The sequence below is a fragment of the Perna viridis genome, chromosome 9, assembly GCF_037379345.1.
Source record: "Perna viridis isolate PV_CMFRI_1.1 ecotype Kerala chromosome 9, ASM3737934v1, whole genome shotgun sequence".
Classification (NCBI taxonomy): Eukaryota; Metazoa; Mollusca; class Bivalvia; order Mytilida; family Mytilidae; genus Perna; species Perna viridis.
In genome coordinates, this window is record NC_142453.1 from 10,385,937 (window position 1) to 10,405,016 (window position 19,080).

Genomic DNA, 19,080 nt, shown 5'->3' on the forward strand with positions numbered 1-19,080 from the left:
ATGCATTTTCTTATTCGTCATTTTAGGTCGCACAGTGTTAGGAATAGTCGCAAGGAAGGGTCAGAGATGAATGTTGAAAGAGGAAATGAATCTTGAAATGAGACCTCTGAACCTCCCGAGTCGATTGCGACCATTCCCAACTCTGTGCGACCTTAAATGGCGAATAAGGAAATGAATGTTGAAAAAGAAAATGAATGTTGAAATTAGCCCATGGTTCCTCCCGAAACCACTCTTACAATCGTTCCTCGACAGATACTTAATGATTTGTCAGAATTTAGAAATATATTTTATAAAAATATAATCTGCACCATGAAAACTGATTTATTCAACGGGTCATAGTTTTCCTTTCCTCGTTTGTCTACCCCGGACTTGACTTTTTATGAGCAACTCGGCGGGTGTTTCTAGAAAAGCATAGGACGCTTACCATACCGGTGCACCTGGTCCATGCTCCCAGTTTTTAGTGGAGTCCGAATTGCTCATTTTCCTTTTGTTACTTTGTATGTATGATTTTAGTTAGCTTGTGTTCTTTGTTGTGTGTGTCTGTTTTCCATGTCTGGTTTTTGTCCCCGGATTACATTCTTTTGATGACCGTTATAACCTTGGTTCCCTTGATTACTCTTTCACACCACTGGGTCGATACCTCTGCTGGTGGATTTTGTCCCCGAGGGTATCATCAACCCAGTAATACATTTTTTTAAAGTAAATGGTTTTAAGAAGAGGAACCTGACAGCAGATCGAACATTCTGTTGTCTTTTAAGAATGTGGTGTCCCCAGCTGGGAATCTTAGCACACTCACATCTGGTATGGAAAGTGCCCCGACCAATTCAACTAAAAGTACCCAATCACACGTTCAGTCTGCAGACCATCTATTCCAGTACAAAACTTCTGACTATTTCAAAATTATCAAACCATGTTCCATCACTTTAAAGGATATATTTGACTACAACGATGACGAACCACATTGTATCATATCAAAATGTGGTATTAGAAATTGCAAAACAGATAACATTTTATAACCGACTCTTACTTCTCCAGTTCACTTACAAACAAAACCTTCCATACAAGAAGTCACGATGACTTAAGTTGCAAATCAACAAACTTAATATATGGATTAGAATGCAATTTGTGTGGTTTAGTATATGTCGGAGAAACGCAAGAACGATTAAACAAAAGAATGTGCGGTCATCGTTCAGGAATTAACACAACCAAATTCCCGACAGTTTATCAACACTTTAATCAACAAGATCATTCAATCCTCTCTATGAAAGTTCGTATTTTATATAAAAAAAACACCATCATACGAACAGCCCCGTTCTAAGTAAAAACTATCGTAGGGAAGAGAGGAGTACTGGATACGCAGACTAGGTACTGCAATATCTTACGGATGCAATGACAACATTAAAAGTATAGGAAACCTTTCAAGCCAATATAACAATAGCATAAATGTGATGAATTTATTTGACAAAAATCCGACGGGAAAGGAGTCATGGCCATCGCCACTATAAGTCACCTAAGTTACACGATGTCATCATAGATGATCTCCTTCCTTTATACAAAAACCTCTTGGACTTCTTCACATTAGAACCAAACTTTATCCTATACCTCTTACTCTACTACACTCCCTTTACAAAACGTGTTTCTGATCCCACCTCATCCTTATACAGACTTGTTACCATTATTTTGGATATTTATTTCCACAGACACTTTAAATCAGTTTGTATGAAAAGTCAAGATGAAGAAAAACGATCATATCTTCCACTACCGTTTGTCAACAAATGTATAGATGCAATTAATTTGGCTAAATCCTCCATCACAAAAACGTTTCCAACAAAATTCCCCCATATTTCAAAGACAAATCCATTCCAACTATTTCATATTCCTATACTTTACCCATTGCATCCAAAATGTTCAATTATAAAAGGCTATTGCAAGTTGAGGACTTCAAGGCTAAACCACCACACCGTTCTTGCAAAAGCTCTCCATTCAAATATGGTCCTTCTGGTCACGTCGTTACGGGAGATTTAACCATCATCGAAATCGAATCTCTGCGACAAATCATTTCTAAAGGTCCCAAGTACCGTAAACCACGCTCCATAAATTGGAATTATAACTTTAAAGTTCTTATGGATGCCGTCGAGGACTATGCAAGAAAATGGATAAAACGAGAACAAGAAGACATTGATTCTCTGTCAGAGTGGTTAAAGGCCGTGAGGTCTTTAATTTTGAAACGAATGAAAGTTTTAAGTAGGTCAATGAGTGCCAAGGCTATATCGGTTTTCAAGTACCCCGATGTAGCAAAAACATTGTCTACTATACATGACAAATATGTTGTCGTACCAGCAGACAAGGCCCAAAATAACATTGCTTTTGTCTGCAAAACGTTTTACCTCCAATGTTTAGTATCAGAGAAGTAATAAGACCTATACTGCTACCACACTCGTTATGGTAGAGTTATGGTAACACTACTCAATTAAATTCTTCTTATGATTTATTTCATGTACAAAGAAGCTTCTTCAGTAAAGAAATATCAATTACATTTGAACATTGGAATATCAACAGCGTACTGAAACATCATTTCGACTAAGTTTCATACCGGAGCAAACATGATATGTCGTATTATGGTGTCATGTCGTCGTCTTGTCGTCTTTGGTGTAAAAGAGTAATCAAGGGAACCAAGGTTATAGCGGTAATCAAACGAATGTAATCCAGGGACAAAGACTAAGCAAATCGATGTGGCGTTTTTCCCATTATTGTAGGAGGACCGAAAATAACGAGTACTTAGAATAAAACATGTTTAGTGTTTTTAGGTAAGCGTTAAATGTATGATGTTATTGATCTTTGAAGTTAATGTAATTATGTTTAACGAAAAATTTGTCCTGTAGTTTATTTTTGCATTACTGTAATCATATGTAAACAGTCTTAGTTACACTAAAAACAAAGCTTTTTTGAAAAAAAAAAACATTCAAGGAGGAGATATTATTGAATCAATGGTGTAATGTATTATCACCTGTTAACTTTATTTCATTATCATATGAGTTAGATTTTTTTAGTATATGTACAATTGTTCCAGGTTCAAAATCAAACACTGTTTTGGTCGGTCATGTGTGGCGTTTCTACTCCTCATACAGGAGGACTCCCATGAAGGAGCTCTTAGAATCATAACTATAACGGAAATAGTTTTCCGTCCATGTACTTCCTGTTTGTACCCAGACATGATCTCCTTTGTTTACTCGGGTGATGACTACACGTGTAAAAGATACAAAGCCGGTAGATCCCAGACTCGCAAATAGTCTCTCTTTTATGACGTTTGCGACTCGAAGTTCGGTCAGCATGTTCTTACTAGTCGTCATCTGTACCGTCCAGGAAAAAAGGTAAGCACCAGATGTAGGCGCCACGAATATACTGTCACCGGCGTTGTAGTGGTTCCCTTCGTTGTAAAGAACTTCACCAAACTGTACGATTGAATCCTTATTGTATACTATACTAGCTGGTTTCATTTTGACGTAAAAGTACACTTGACTTGAACCAATCGTTCTTTCTGAAGAAAAGAAAAAAGATGAATAAATGCGGTTTCAACTGTAGTGGTAGTTTTTTTAAATTCTGTATCGGTACCGGTATGTGATAACTATTCTGCTTCGAAGTAATTTTATTCATTATATTCAGACATTCAAACTTGCGTTTATATACATGTAGCTCACGCGATCTGAATAATGTTCAGAGTTTCCAATTTGTGTATAATAAACAAAAATAAGTTTCCGAAAGTTACAATTGTTTACATTTTATCACGAAAATGCTATACCGGTCAAGAAGCGACGAGTTCCTACTTGACAACATATTCATCACGTTTGAAAGACATATTTATCATTGAAAAGGGCACATATTGTGCTCCTATCTCTGATGATCTGTTTCCCTATATATGTATGAATCAAAGTTTCATCAACATCTTGTGAAATTCCATTTAATTCCTTTTAATCTTACATATCGATATATAGACGGAATTCTTTTATATGAACAATCTTAAATTTGGAGAATGGCTTCCGTTCATTTTTTCACCGGAACTAGAAATAAAAAAGACTACGGCTTCCGTCGCGTCATTTATGACAGTTGCCTCCTATTCAATCTATCGACAGGTAGTAGTCATTTCAGCACAAAATATATATGACATACGAGAGGCATTTTATTTTGAAATTACAAAATATAATATAAAGTATGCCAGAGAAAGAAGACAATTTTCTGACTTCTAAGTGCACCATCATTGCCTTTGAGACAGGTTATGATTAATACGTCTCATACGTAGTACTAACAAGTTGTATATCCGATTTTTATAGCTTGAGAAAAAATATTTCTCATAAAAGGATTATAGACAATTGAATATTATAATATCTTCAATATATCTCCTGTGCTTCAATGGCTATAAATGTGTCCAAAATCAATAGACCTGTTCCGCAATGTTGTTTTCCCGGATGCTTTTCCGAGTTTGTACCGGCAGTTTTTTTTATTTTTTGTGCTGATTGTTAATTGCATGATACCATAAGAGATTTTACACGCTATGCTTTCGGAAATGCCTGCTCCGATTACGGACCGATGCGGTTCTTTCCAACTTTTCGGGACTTGCCTAGATAGTGTCATTTGGACTTCTCTTCTAAGACTATCCATTTCTACTATTCCATATAGTTTTTGTGTATTTGGTAATTTTGTTATAATGTGTGAGTGTATAAACAACTGAAATAGCGATAAATGAAAAGTTCTTCAAAGTCACAAGCAAATTACTTGACAGAAAAGAATATCTTAACTACCATAAACACAAATTTTGCAGGTTATAGTTTTCTGCTTAAGAATAATTATTTCATTTCATTCAGGAAATATAACACCTGGCATACAATTTTCCATAGTTTTTTTCGGGTAGGTTAATACAAAATTACTTATATGCTACCTAGCAAAAATGGTGATATGGTACATGTAGTATATTTTTGTAAGTATTTAACAAGTTAGTAACACGTTTTCTGATACATGCAGTAAACCTGTACTATGAAAGTAATTTAAAAGAAGCAAATGGGAAGTTTGTTTGCAAATATAATGATATATATTGTTACCAGACGAGTTTTGTAAGCTTTTTAACGTTTACTTGAATTTAAAGAAAAAGTAATTGTGAATAAAAGAGCTTTTAGTCGGAACGGAACACTTTTTAACTTGAAAGATATTACCATTTCAGTAATTCTCTGTCTAAGAATATGGAGAAAACACAAGTAGATTATTGTATTATTCAAGGATTTATACCTTTCGTAAAGTGTTTCTTTAATATTCCTTTTTAAAGACATCGATAGGTCAAATTTAATTAAAATGCACTATGGAAAATGGCGAGAAAAATTTCCCACACTTCTTTCTTCTATAAACAGCCAAAAATATCTACGTCACAGATGCTTCAGGATAAATTTGAATAGCTTTTTATATTTGTTTTCTAGATGTATTAAATATATTTGAGGCAAAAAGACCAGATTGAGAATAATGTTGTGCCACCCATTGCTTGATTCTCACACACAATGGTACTTTATATAGATACTCTTCACCCAAAAGGCTCTAGGAAAGCAGTCTTACATAAAACAAAACTTCTCCTGACGCCTAGTTGAACGCACTTACTTGCTTCAATCAGTTTTGTAAACGAATCGGTAATGTTCTTTATTCGATCCTCAAAGATTTCCCTCGACACAAATTTATTTTCATCACAAGAGCAATTTTGAATCGTCATCGAAGATATTTTTCCAACAACTATCGCAAAGAAGACAACTTTAAACATAATGAAACGTATACGTCCAGTGATACCCAAGAAAACAAATGCTATACAAAAATTACATTTTATTTAACCGTAATAATCTAATATTTAGACTAACTTTGATTCCATAATTAAATAAGTGAACGTAATATTGCTCATATCATAATAAAGGTTAATAAACAAAGCGCTTTTTCTCGTTTTAGTGCAGTTTAAAAAGTGGAGTAGAGTAGGCTTTGTTTGACATGAATCATGGCCTGGTCATATGTCTTGTTGTGTTTTTGATTAACTAACGGTTCGTTTTCTATTGAAAAATGAATAAAATTAAGTACATGCAGCTGTTTTATTTAAATTTCCTGATGGTAAAAGTCACGGGTGATTCATTCGCTTTCTGCAATTTACGTGTTCATGTTTTGTAATATTGTATTTTTGAGAATATGGTTTTTATACTATATTGATTAAGGAGGTAGACCAAGGATAAAGAACGTAACTCTTACAAATCATTGGAACATTACATTTGTGTAAAGTATTTTACATCAATTTCATCTAAGCATCAAAGTAGCTTTGATTTGTTTCATTCTATTTCAAATAAAAGCTTACTAGGCTTTGGTGAAATTGAATATGATGTAAACATATCACTGATTTCAATAGTTATGTCCCTTACCCTTGGTCTACTTCCGTAAGCTTGCATGGTTGCTTTTTTTTTTTGCCAAATAGCTTAAGTTAATTGATTTTAGGTCAACCGAGGGCGAATCCATAGATATGCTTTATCCATCCATCCGTCCGACTAAGTCAGTGTTCTGCATATCTGTCACATTTATTTTGGGTACATGGTATTGGCTTAGATTACAATAATGACATAGCTTTTCATTATGTCGAAGTGAAGTAGCTGCAAGCAATATTTGTTTTGGGTCTCTTGAAAATGCAATAATCGAATGACAAAGGAGGGTTAATTATGTCATCTGTTACTGTTTCTGAATTAGAAATTAAAGTGAGTCGATGCTAACTTTACTTGAATCTACCATCTCCACTCATGATTTTTTAAGACGGGTACATGGTCCTTCTTCACAGCGGTATTTATAATAATGGATGACCACTAAACTCCTCCTTATTTACAGTATAAATCTAAAACGAATTCTATAGTTGGATTTTACTTATCAATTAAATCAGGAAATTCCTGTATTGAAAATGTATGAATTCGTGCGAAACCATTACTTTGATAACAGTAATTTTGCGTTGCGTCCATTTGAATGAAAAAGACATAAATATTTGTAGGGTGATAATTTAACTAGCATCTTAGTTCCCTTGATTATTCTTTTAAATGTAAGTATTTAGTTTTATCACAAGTTTTCCTGTACAATGTAAATGATTTTTATTAGATACATATCTTTAAAAAAGCTGTATATATTTGCCTAAATGTTGATTTTGAGACTTTTCTGTACACGTTTTTTTAATTGAGTGTTTTCATTTGTAGTATATTTGTTTGCTTTGTTTGTTACACGGAAAACATTTTATGTTACGCTGAAACGTTTCAAGAGCAGACCTCTGTAAGGATAAAAAATAAGGAAAAATTGCAGAAAACACAAGTGTCCAATATTGCTAATTTTTACAGTATTTAAGTCATTCATGCATGCAAACGTGGAAAACAATAACATATTTTATTGAATAATGTTAAATTTATATTGACCTAAGCAAATATGATGTATTTAATTATTTAGTCAATAAAGGTATAATTCCGTAAGGTTTTCCATATTACCTGATTATTTGTTCTCGGCTAGCAATATAAGGCTTTAGCCATGCCTCAGACATGGCTAGCCTTGGCCCAATATCTAAACCAAGACGGACAATTGACCCAATAATGCTATAATATTTGACTTTACTAATAAAAAGATCATTCCATGAGATTTTCAACTGTCCTGTTTTTATAAAAACCGTTAATGAATTTATTTGGTAATTGTTTTCTTCATTTATTAACAACTACATTTTAAAAGCAACAAATAGAGTAACTTGTAATAGTTGCAATACTATATATATATATATATATATATATATATATATATATATATTTAATATAAGAGGACATACAAAATATTTATTAAGCTTTTTTTTTTTAAATAACCATGTATTTTATAGTTATATATCAACTAAGGTTTTTTCATAATTTAAACACAAAACCTTTGACACGTGAGTTATCAACAGATAAACAATTTGTTGTCATTAAAGATATGAAGTAACTGCGTATTACATGTTAACTTCCGGCCAGAATAAAATTGGGCTCTTCTATATTATATATAAGATCAAAAGTATTGCTTATCGTTATGAGAACTTCGTCCTTTATTATAAACATTTAGTGAGTGAAGTATTAGAAATTATATATCATTCAACCCGACGACAACCCCAATAATCCGAAACGAATCATGTCTGCTTTGGGAGAGGAGGAGATGGGCGTGACAAATATATGATCGACAGATCACATTCAAGCTATCAATGGTTAAAATAAAACGAAAATTTGGATTACGAGTTATATTGTAGTTAATGATATAAAACTGATTTGTTCAAATGTCTTTTCAGATACCCCATGCCTGTAAAACAGCAACATGTATATTTATTTGAATGTACCAATATTGATTGTATCAATCGTTAAATGTGCACAGTTTAATTCCATTGGATCGGATGATATTGGACAATTGACCCGATGTTCTAAGTTCGATTTTGAAGAAAAACTTTTGGAAAAATTAGTACGATTAGAAAACAGAATGGATAGTTTAAAAGAACGAGAAGCAATGTGGGAGGACGATATGAAGAAAACGATATCGAATTTGAAGAAAAGTAGTGAACTGGCAAAAGAAACTATTTCGTCTGAACTGAAACAAATGAGGGACGAAACTTTCAAAAGAGGTCAGTGTTTAGATTATATTACATAAATTTGAAAATTCTTTTTAGGGCAGCTCATTCGACATATTTGGTGTACACAGTCAGCAATATTTCTGATATTCTCGGTATTTTGGAACAAACCACATATCGGTCTCTTGTTTTGTTACTGTGAAAATGATCCTTGACTTGCATGCTCAAAGTGTTTATGCATGTTAACCTTTTGTAATTTCAACCATTTACAGAATAGACAAGTATAGTTAAAAAACTATGTATGAGTATTTCCTGATTTATACTAAAAAGTATAAGACATAAAGCCATCACTCCCTCCCCCAGAAAAAAAACTTATTAATAACACATTTGAAAATAACAATGTATTTCGCAGCGTATCTTTCTTTTATTTACATACTTTGTAGACTGGACGTATAATTGTATATCATTTTTGGTCCGTCCATCATCCGTCGTTCATACTTTTCGCAATAAGTAAAATAAAACTGCTTCCATTGTTTTGGTGAAACTTTTGTGACTTGTTTCTTTTTTTTCAGACATACGCTTCCTTTCCATTGTCACGAATTTACGACTGTTCGATTTAGAGTTATGGGACTTTATTCATTTGCTGTGGGGAGTTCGCAGTGTTCCAACTTTGATAAAGGTTGCACCCATATTTTCATGAAAATTCACTAAATAGTTAATTTCTGTTGATGTAAGGTCATACCATGAAAAAAGGCTTGGGATATTTTTGGGGGTTACGATGTATGACTAAAACTAATTTGAAATTGGGCCAAACATTAAACCCTATCAATTTTCAGTGATATATCAAGCTTATATTTGTCCCATCAGCATTAGACCTTTAGTCCATGAGCTGGTAGGTTCCACCATCCACTTCCTCCTCAGCCAATCTATTTTATGATGGCTTTCATGTACCTTTAAGCCTCCCATTTACGAATCAATATGTCGTTGAAGAATATTCTCGGAAGTTTGTCTTTGTACTTCATAAAACCAAGAAAAGCTTATTTTCATGTAAGAATTTTCCAAATAAATAAAACATAATTCTTACGCCTTGAAATCCGGTCTCAGTATGATACAAAATGCTCATACACAACATACCACCACTGATGGACATGTACCCATCATTTGTTTTGGGTTTATATGTGTCATATAATTGTAAAAATACGAATTTGCAGAATTTAAGATTTTCTTCTATTTCACCGTGTCAATTTGTGAAAAATAACGTACTTCAAACAAGTTTTTATGTGATACAATACCATTATATAATATCATAGCTTGCACATGAGTCCAATTAATAAATTTTTAAACTATTTAAATTCCATTTAGGTGTAAAATTTCTAACACTAAATCTGAATAAATTGCCTGAAAAAAAACCGTTGAAAATGCCAATTTCAAGAATTTTAACGATGTAAAAGAGAAAAGCGTCCCTTTGCGGCAATAGCATATTCTAAGAGGTATAATTTGCACCACAGAACGTTTTTCTACTTGTTTAAGTCCGAGAAAACTTTTTTTTTAAAATTCTGTTTTCAAAGTTCCAGCCCTTTATTTGAGCGATCAATGTGTTTCACTGTGCTATTTCGGTTTGTCCGTATATTTTTTTTTCTTTTTAAACGTATTTACTTTATTACAAGAAACAAAAAAAAAATGATTTCAATATTTATTTGTAGCTTTTCTAAAGATTGAAATCAAATTTAAATGAATCATTCTATTAATTTATATACTGCATGTTCCAGCCAGGATAAAGGAGGAGGACAGACGTACTAATTTTTCTTCAAAATTGTATTTTCCTTCATTATATAAGTGGAGCAATCGAATAACATAATTATTGGAGAAAATGATTTTACGGTTTAGTAAACGTTTTGTAAAAGTGGGTGGCGCAAATGATACACCGGCGCAAAATAATGCAAAAGTAGCGCAATCGATATCTTCCGTATAAATGACATTTTTGTCACTTTTGATTCAGATATCGCTGTATCCAACATACCCTTTCAGTTCGGACACATAATTCTCAAATTAAAGAAAAAAAAGACTTTTCGGAATTTCAGATTTCCTTTCATTTTCACCTGTAATTGGCATTGTTCTTTTCAATTGCTGTATTTCCAACAAGATTTTAGACATTTAAAACATTGATAAACCATCTTAGCTTCCTATATAGCTAAATTGGTTAACTACTAATTATATCTTATGCCATTTATGTAAAAGAATGGTACCCCTACTCCGCTATTATTTGCACGAACGAAAATAATCGTTTCAGGCATACACAAATCTGGAATTAGCAGGTACATGTATTGTAGCAATATTGATATCTAAAACAATATGGCCAGAAATGTTCTATTACTACTACAGTATGTTTATATGCTTCAAATTAGTATTTTGATTCGTGTATTCGACTTTTGCGGGCTTTGGGTTGGCAATTTTGGAATATAATTGCAATAGATAAAATATTCATTATTTTGGTTCACATGAAAGCTAAGAAAATATATAAAGGTACTTTATAATAAAAAGTGCGTGATTAAACTACATTAATTACACACATTGACAAAAACAGCTGAAATTGAAAAAAAAAACTTCTATATGGCAAGCCAAAGTGGACAAAAATCAATATTTTGTAATATAAGAGAATGAATTTTTAATATTACAAAATCATTTTTTTAATATTAGAAAAGATTTTTTAATATTACAAATTCCTGGTTTAGTAATATTATGAAATATCACACATTTTGTAATATTAGAAAATGAATTTGTAATATTAGAAAATGAATTTGTAATATTAGAAAATGAATTTGTAATATTAAAAAATTACTTTGCAATATTGCAAAATCAGTCACATTTATTAATATTACAAAATGATTTTCTAATATCAAAAAATCGAAACTGAATACAACAAATCTATTTTCTAATATTAGAAAATCAATTTCTTATATTTAAAAATCGTTTTTTAATGTTAGAATTCAATTGAATTTTTAATATTAAAAAGTGTTTTGTGATATTAGAAATCTAATTTGTAATATTAGAAAATGAATTTGTGATATTAAAAAAATCATTTTTTAATATTAGAAAACACTTATTTTCTAATATTACAAATACCTGATTTAGTAATATTATAAAATTTCACACATTTTGTTATATTAATAATTGAATTTGTAATATTAAAAAATGAATTTGTAATATTAGAAAATCACTTTGCAATATTTCAAAATCAGTCACAAAATGATTTTCTAATATTGAAAAAATTGTAATTGAATATGACAAATCCATTTTCGAATATTAGAAAAACAATTTCCAATATCAAAAAATAGTTTTTTTATAATGAAATTCAATTGAATTTTTAATATTAAAAAAATGATTCTTAAATACTAAAAAAGTGTTCTGTGATATAAGAAATCTAATTTGTAATATTAGGAAATCAATTTGTAATATTAAAAAAAATCACTTTTAAATATTAGAAAATGCTGGTTTTTGTCCACTTTGGCTTGCCATACTTCTACATACTTAAAGACATTTGTTACTATAACGATTGGTTTTTTTTTATCTTGATCAGTGTGTATGCATATATTGAAGACAAATATATGATGATGCCACAATTACAGGTGCTATAAGCGGTCGTGTTTTTGTGCATGAAACAAACAAATAATTACGAAAAAAAAACAGTGTTGTAAACTATACATTGGTCTAGTTTCCTTTTCGTTAATTACATACATGTTTTGTTTATATTTTATTTTTACTAATTTTAATTGGTATTGTATTGTTTTTTTTTTTTTTTAATTTTTCAGTTGGCATCACAGCGTGTATTTCTGCCTTCACGACATGGAACAGTGGTAAAATCCTGCTTTTTGATGAAATAATATCATCAGTAGGAGTAACTAATACTACCAACCTGACGACGCTTGGGAAATTCATTGTTGAAATCGAAGGTCTTTATTTAATTGTCGCTAATATCATGTCACACACACCAAGTGGTGAAATCGGTTTTTATGTGAATGGAAAGCGTATAGCTAGAACTTACATTGGAGCTGATTCTAGTTGGGAAACAGGGAGCGGTAATGTGATTGTCGAATTACCCAGGGATAGCAATGTCTGGATCCAGTCTATCAATTCTAATATGAAGGTTTATAGTCATCAGAGGTCATGTCTTACCATTGTTAGAATTAGTTAGATCAAACATGCAAGCGACAGACCATTGAATGAAGACTGAGATGTATGGGTTTTTTAATTTAAAATTTTTGGGAATGAGGGGTAAAAAAGGGATAAGAAACAAACATTTCCTGATGCCAAGTCAATGGCTTAGGTAAATAGTAATGGTTTTATTCGTAATTGTTCCAAATGGTGCCATTCGAAAAAAAAGGAAGGCCGAGAAAGATGTCATGTGCGGGTTTTGACTTGAACCTGCAAGGTCTGCACAAAAAACTTTTGTGCCGTCCATTTGTGATAAATTATAGCGGAATAAATGAACCTTTCCGGAAGCAAGAAGTTAAGCCCGCAACAAAAACCTGGTTTGACCCAACTTAAGTACTTCTCCGTCTAAGAATCAGGCAAAATGTGTATAAAGTGTGGCACATAAAGGAAAAAAACCGCATAGATTTTATTGCAAAAACCTATTATTTATACCCGATTATCTCTAGAAATTACCATCAAAGTGTTTATAAAATTTGCCTGTTTAGATATTGATAGGTCAAATTTACGGAACTACTTTTTGTTTGTCAATATCCGAAACACCGTTTTCAGTCACACTGTAACGTTGAAATGTTTTTGTGACAATAAATTATTAACTAACTTTATGTCCGCCAGGTTTATGTCTAATTCCTGCTTTAATAACTGTGTCTTCAATTTTGGAAAATAACTGAACATTTCCCAGTGATGAAATGACAGCGTCTTGCCGCTGATTTTAAAATGGCGGCCAATTTGTGTACTAGAATTACTACACGGCGGGAAAATTAAAGTTGCTGTTTACTCAGTGTTAATAAAAGTGATGGATATGTCATTTGTTTTTATTTTTTATTAAAATATAATGAATGTATTCAATTTCTGATTAGTTTATACGCTATAACCTAATTTGGGTCCGTTTACGCTGAAACATAATCCGCTTCGCGCATTATTCGGCATAAACGGACCCAAATTAGGTTATAACACATAAACTAATCAGAAATTGAATACATTCATTAAATAACTTTTCAGTTGTTTTCTAGATGCATGGAATATATTTGAGGGAAAAAAGACCAAATTGAGAAATATGATGTTCCACCTATTGCCTGATTCTTACACAGAGTGGTATTTAAATTGTGAAATGCCTGTACCAAGCCAGGACCATTGCTATGGTTTCCAACTTTCCATTCGTTCCCCTGAAGTTGTGTTTGTTACCGTTTACGGACTTTTTTTACTACTCTTTTGACTACTGCCTAGATTGTATCAGTTCGGAAATATTGTTATTATCCTTCATTCCCAAATGAAGTAAAGATGCACTTTAATAATTTACGCGAGTGCCTATTAGTGTTACCTAAATAATAAATACTTTATCGGTCAATTAGTATATACGTTTGGTACCTTACTTAATGATTATTACACGAATGAGCACTTGCCGACCTAATGTATATATCCAACAGTCCTTATGATTAATTATAGGTTAAAGAATGTTTTTTTTTCTTCAGAACTTGCCCTTATGGAAAATAAGACCATTTACTTACAAAACAAACAAAAGTCCAAATGGTCCGGGTGTACACATCCATTAATTCTGAAAAAAAGTGTTTAATACTTATGATTCCCTCATAAATGATATAAAATGTATTAGTTGCTTTTATTTCTTTGAGATTTTTTTTCACCGGAAGTGACGACCTAAATTGACATTACTCTTGGAGGCATTCACGCGACAACGTGACGTGGTATTAATAAACGATGTCGACAATGAATGAAATAAAAGAGATAGTATTATGTCACACCTATAATTGGTTCAAATAAACTAAACGATAGTAGTCATATTTGTTTACGAAATGTACATGGAGTTTACAATGTTGTAAAAACTATCATCGCTGATGCCTCTGAAATCGAACAACCAATCATAATGCAAGCAGAAAAAGACACATGCTTATTACATTGGATTTTTTAGTGAATGGAAGAGTCGCTTATTGTGTGATCAATAAATCAACTATAAATTATTCAAAACAACTTTGCAAAAACCGTTAATACTTATCTACATATTCCTGAAAAGATCAACGTTATGAAAACATGTTTATAGAACAAACAGGTTGGATGCATTTGTCTGCATGAATTCAGATACCCAAGCGAAAAATTCAATGTATACTGGTAATATGCTACTATACAGTGCATGCATCGAACTTTATCATTTGAATTTTGTTTTTCAAAGGAGTAATAATCTTTGAATAATGTAACTTAATATAAATATAAGATATCCATGCTAGAGGATACATGCTTTCAAGGAGCCAAATGCCTTTCTTCATTTAGGGTATTTGCTACACAACGTGAAATCGCTATAATATAGTTTATAACGATTATCATATATTTATATATTTGCCTAGGAATGCTCAAGAATGTCATCGCTCAAATGTGTTTTCGATTATCATGATACAAATGACTGTAAACCTTATGTAGTGTATATCTAAGTCTTAAGTAGTGTATATGTAAACCTTAAGTAGTGTATATCTAAACCTTAAGTAGTGTATATGTAAACCTTAAGTAGTGTATATCTAAACCTTAAGTAGTGTATATGTAAACCTTAAGTAGTGTATATCTAAACCTTAAGTAGTGTATATCTCGCACAAGTTTTGTCTAACAGTAAGAGGTTTTACACACTTGACTTTTCACGTGAAGTGGTTGGATACATTCTTACAAAGACGTATTTTGATTTCCATTAAACCAAAGACGTCTATAAATACTTCATTTTTAGGTTATTATTATACCTTTACTTCATCTGACTAAAAAATACATGGGATAAAAACAAAAAAACATATTGCCTCATCGGCGAAATTCATGACCAAATGTAAATTCCTGTATGGTGCAAAACTTTGAAATTGTTTTCTTTCGACTACACAAGGATTTTTTTATAATTAGTTGGAAAACCAAATCATACTATTTTGAATATAGCAGCGATGATAGTTTTTACAACATTGTAAACTCCATGTACATTTCGTAAACAAATATGGCTACTATGCAGTTTTGCATACATTTAAAAATAATATTACCTTTCCTATCTTAAAAAAAGCTTTTTATGGAAATGAAAAGTACAATTGGAGCTATGTTGTTTTCTATGCTGATTACGGTCAAAAGCAGGTAGAATAGCCAGAAATATTCTAAACTGGCCAGTGCTGTCCCATGACTAACTACGCTACGCTACTATGCTCAATATCTGTTAGAGCGGGACAGACACATCAGTCTAAATGTATAAAGAAGAATGCATTATTTCAATGACATGAATTGTATAGATCATAATAAGTGTTGATTTCTTATTTTCTTGCTGTTGAACTTCCATATTAAAGCTATTTTTGTTTAATACCGAATCCTATCCTGTTTGATTGATTGATTGTTGGGGTTTAACGCCCGAGCAGCAATATTTCAGCTATATTCTGGCGATTAACATACAATGGATGATAAAATTAACATGAAATTACGATGAAATGAAAAAGGGACACAAAGTCGACAAGTTTTGATTGCCACTTGAAATAGGGAGGGGTGGGTAGGGTCGGGAAATTAAGCCTCCCGTGGCGGACGTCTACTTCGAGAGAATATATTTTTATTATCACGTACACAAACACTGATGTTCGGTATAAAAGTTAACAATCTAAGGACCTACGCCTTTGTTTAAAGACACGCACTTCTATTTCTCTCTGTTTTTGAAGATGTTAATAGAATTAAACGAAAATAAATGTCAACGGTTTATTTTGGTCAACAGTGGACACTCACGAATGTTGAATATATGAATCGTACTAAAAGGTAGATTCCCTAAATATGAAGTCATTTGTGTAGGTATCTTTGTAAAACGCAATATTCATAAAGTGTTTTAATAGTTGTTAAAGAGTAATCAAAGAAAACAAGGTTCTAGCGGTAATCAAAAGCATGTCATCCAGGGACAAAGAGACAAAGACTAAGCATGGAAAGAGACAAGTAACTAAAATAATACAAAAAAATTAACAAAAGCAAATAAGCAACTCGGACTCCACCAAAAACTGGAAGCATGGACAAGGTTCAGCGTTAGGGTAAGCGTCCTCTGCTTTTCTAGAAACACCCGCCGAGTTGGTTATAAAAAGTCAACAATCAGCATTACCTTTTCATACGACTAGGTCATGTTTACCTACGAGTCGTTGAACCGGTGAACTTGAGCCGTATGAACGAAATGCTTGTCATGTGTTACGGTTAATATTAGACATGAAAAGCAGCTTAAAATGAAATATTTTATAGAGTAATGTTAACATCTCAGTATATTCATGGTTAGTGCAAATATACCATATGATATCATTGTTTATTAATATTGGCTGTTTGGTTAAAAAAAAGGAATAGCTGGTCTACTGGCAAATACTACATAAACATTAACAACATTTTCACATGAAAAAAATATTCTAGTACAATGAGTACAATGAACTTAAATTCGAAGGCAGTAATGTACAAATTTTGTCTGTTTCGTAAGTCCAAGCTTTACACAAATAAGACAGATATGTTTCGGAAAAAAATAACATTTATGGCAGCCGATTGCCTAACAAAGTGCAGCTAAAGAAACTCGAAACTCTTTTCGTCGTCTGATAAACGTACTTACTTGCTTCAGTGAGTTTCGTAAACAAATCAGTATCATCAAAATTAAATTATTCAATCGACCCATAAAAAGTACAATTGTGATTCGTCATCATGACATTATCCTTACATCTATGGCAAACATGTAAAGGGTACTATTCAGAATATTTACAACTGTAACTAAAAGGTTAAACCAAACAAAACGAATGCTTATAAATTTGCATTTTCTTTAATCGAAGAAATCTAATACTGTTGGCTAAAATACTTTAATTATGTTGTTCAAAAAGTAAACGCTAATTAAGTTATTCGTTTGAAACGGTTCAAAGCGAGGCTATCCATCTGGTTATAGCCTTAATAAACTTAATAAACCGTAATTAAATTTCGATTAGATAGTAAATGAAATCAATTACATGCAGCTGTTTTATTAAGAAATAGTATTTGTAAGAGTCATGCAAATTCTTTAATATGTGATACACCTAAAAAAGGTTACACATTTGTATTTTTGTTATTAAACTGCTTTATATGTCTACATGATGAAATGTATAATAATTCATTCCAATCTATCTGCTCTTACATGTAAGAGATAATCAATATTGAAACGCCAACAGTTTCTGTTGTGTTTTAGTGCCATTTAACGATTTATCTCTCTAAAATTTGAGTTTTACAGTGCATTCTGTATAGTTTTATCTCAAAAGAACAAGCGTTATATGAAAAGCAACATGTTTATTTCTGTTTACTATAACGAAATATCAAATAAAAAATATGTAGGATTTCCAACCATGAATATCATTTTGCATGATTCTTATCTAGACTGCTACTTAAAACTTCTTAATGGTGCAAGTCATAGGTGAATTATTTGCTTTTTGTCATTGGAATGTTCATATTTGGATATATTCTAGTTTTGAGAGAAATGTCTTTCTACTTTCTCGGTTAACCTTGGTTGGTGTTTCATTCTGCCAATTATCTTTCGGTTATAGATTTTTTATCTCTGCTAAGGGTGAATCCAAATGTGCATCCGACATAAACAATGACCTGTGCATTTGTCATCAAAATCGAGATACTTGTTGTTGGTTTAGATCACCATAATAAAGTTTTTCATAAAGAGAACAAAACAGATAGGGCTAATTAATCTTGCAGTGAAATGGCTGTAGAAATTATTATATAAGCGAGTGATTGGAACATTTCGACATTGAAACGTTTACTTTTTCATTGGTTTTTAACTGAATGATACGGAGCGGAAAATTCACGTTCTATATGAACACATATCTATTATCTCTGAGGTCACAAATGGCGGCGTTAAGTACAATATCATATTCAGTAGAACATCTCATAACCGAATCCCTTTAGGACTGGAGAATTCGATCGGTTTGGACAGATGTCTAATTTATGAAAGTTCAAAATGCATTTCACTGACACAATAGGACCTAAAAACTTGTCTGGATTTGGAAGGTTTTCGGTTATATCAAGGTTTCGATTTACACAGGTTTCACTATAATTCACTATAATCTTATAATAAATAGGATAGAGGTGATTCAAGGGTAAGACAATTTCATCAAACAAAGGATGTTTCTTTCGTTACACATATACTAATATTTATGTCCATATATTGTCCTTTCTATTTTAGATCTTTATATGTTGAAACAGAACCCATACATTTGCATCCCAATTAAATCTAACAAATCTCTGGTAAAGTTGCGTAC

The 19,080-nt window shown here is 32.0% G+C and overlaps 1 protein-coding gene across 1 annotated transcript; it reads left to right on the top strand.

The window, feature by feature from the left end:
* The first annotated feature begins 8,272 nt into the window (after window positions 1–8,272).
* Window positions 8,273–14,428, top strand: LOC148606642 (uncharacterized). The gene is made up of 2 exons (XM_088545644.1): window positions 8,273–8,665; window positions 12,421–14,428. Exons 1-2 carry the CDS (start codon window positions 8,365–8,367, stop codon window positions 12,801–12,803), a joined length of 684 nt encoding a protein of 227 aa, XP_088401770.1. The 5' UTR covers window positions 8,273–8,364; the 3' UTR covers window positions 12,804–14,428.
* Window positions 14,429–19,080: the final 4,652 nt, after the last annotated feature.

Coding starts and splice junctions, on each gene's coding strand:
- LOC148606642 (XM_088545644.1), top strand. CDS start 8,365: ATGTATATTTATTTGAATGTACCAATATTGATTGTATCAATCGTTAAA. Junction 8,666..12,420: donor GGACGAAACTTTCAAAAGAG/GTCAGTGTTTAG, acceptor TTAATTTTTCAG/TTGGCATCACAGCGTGTATT.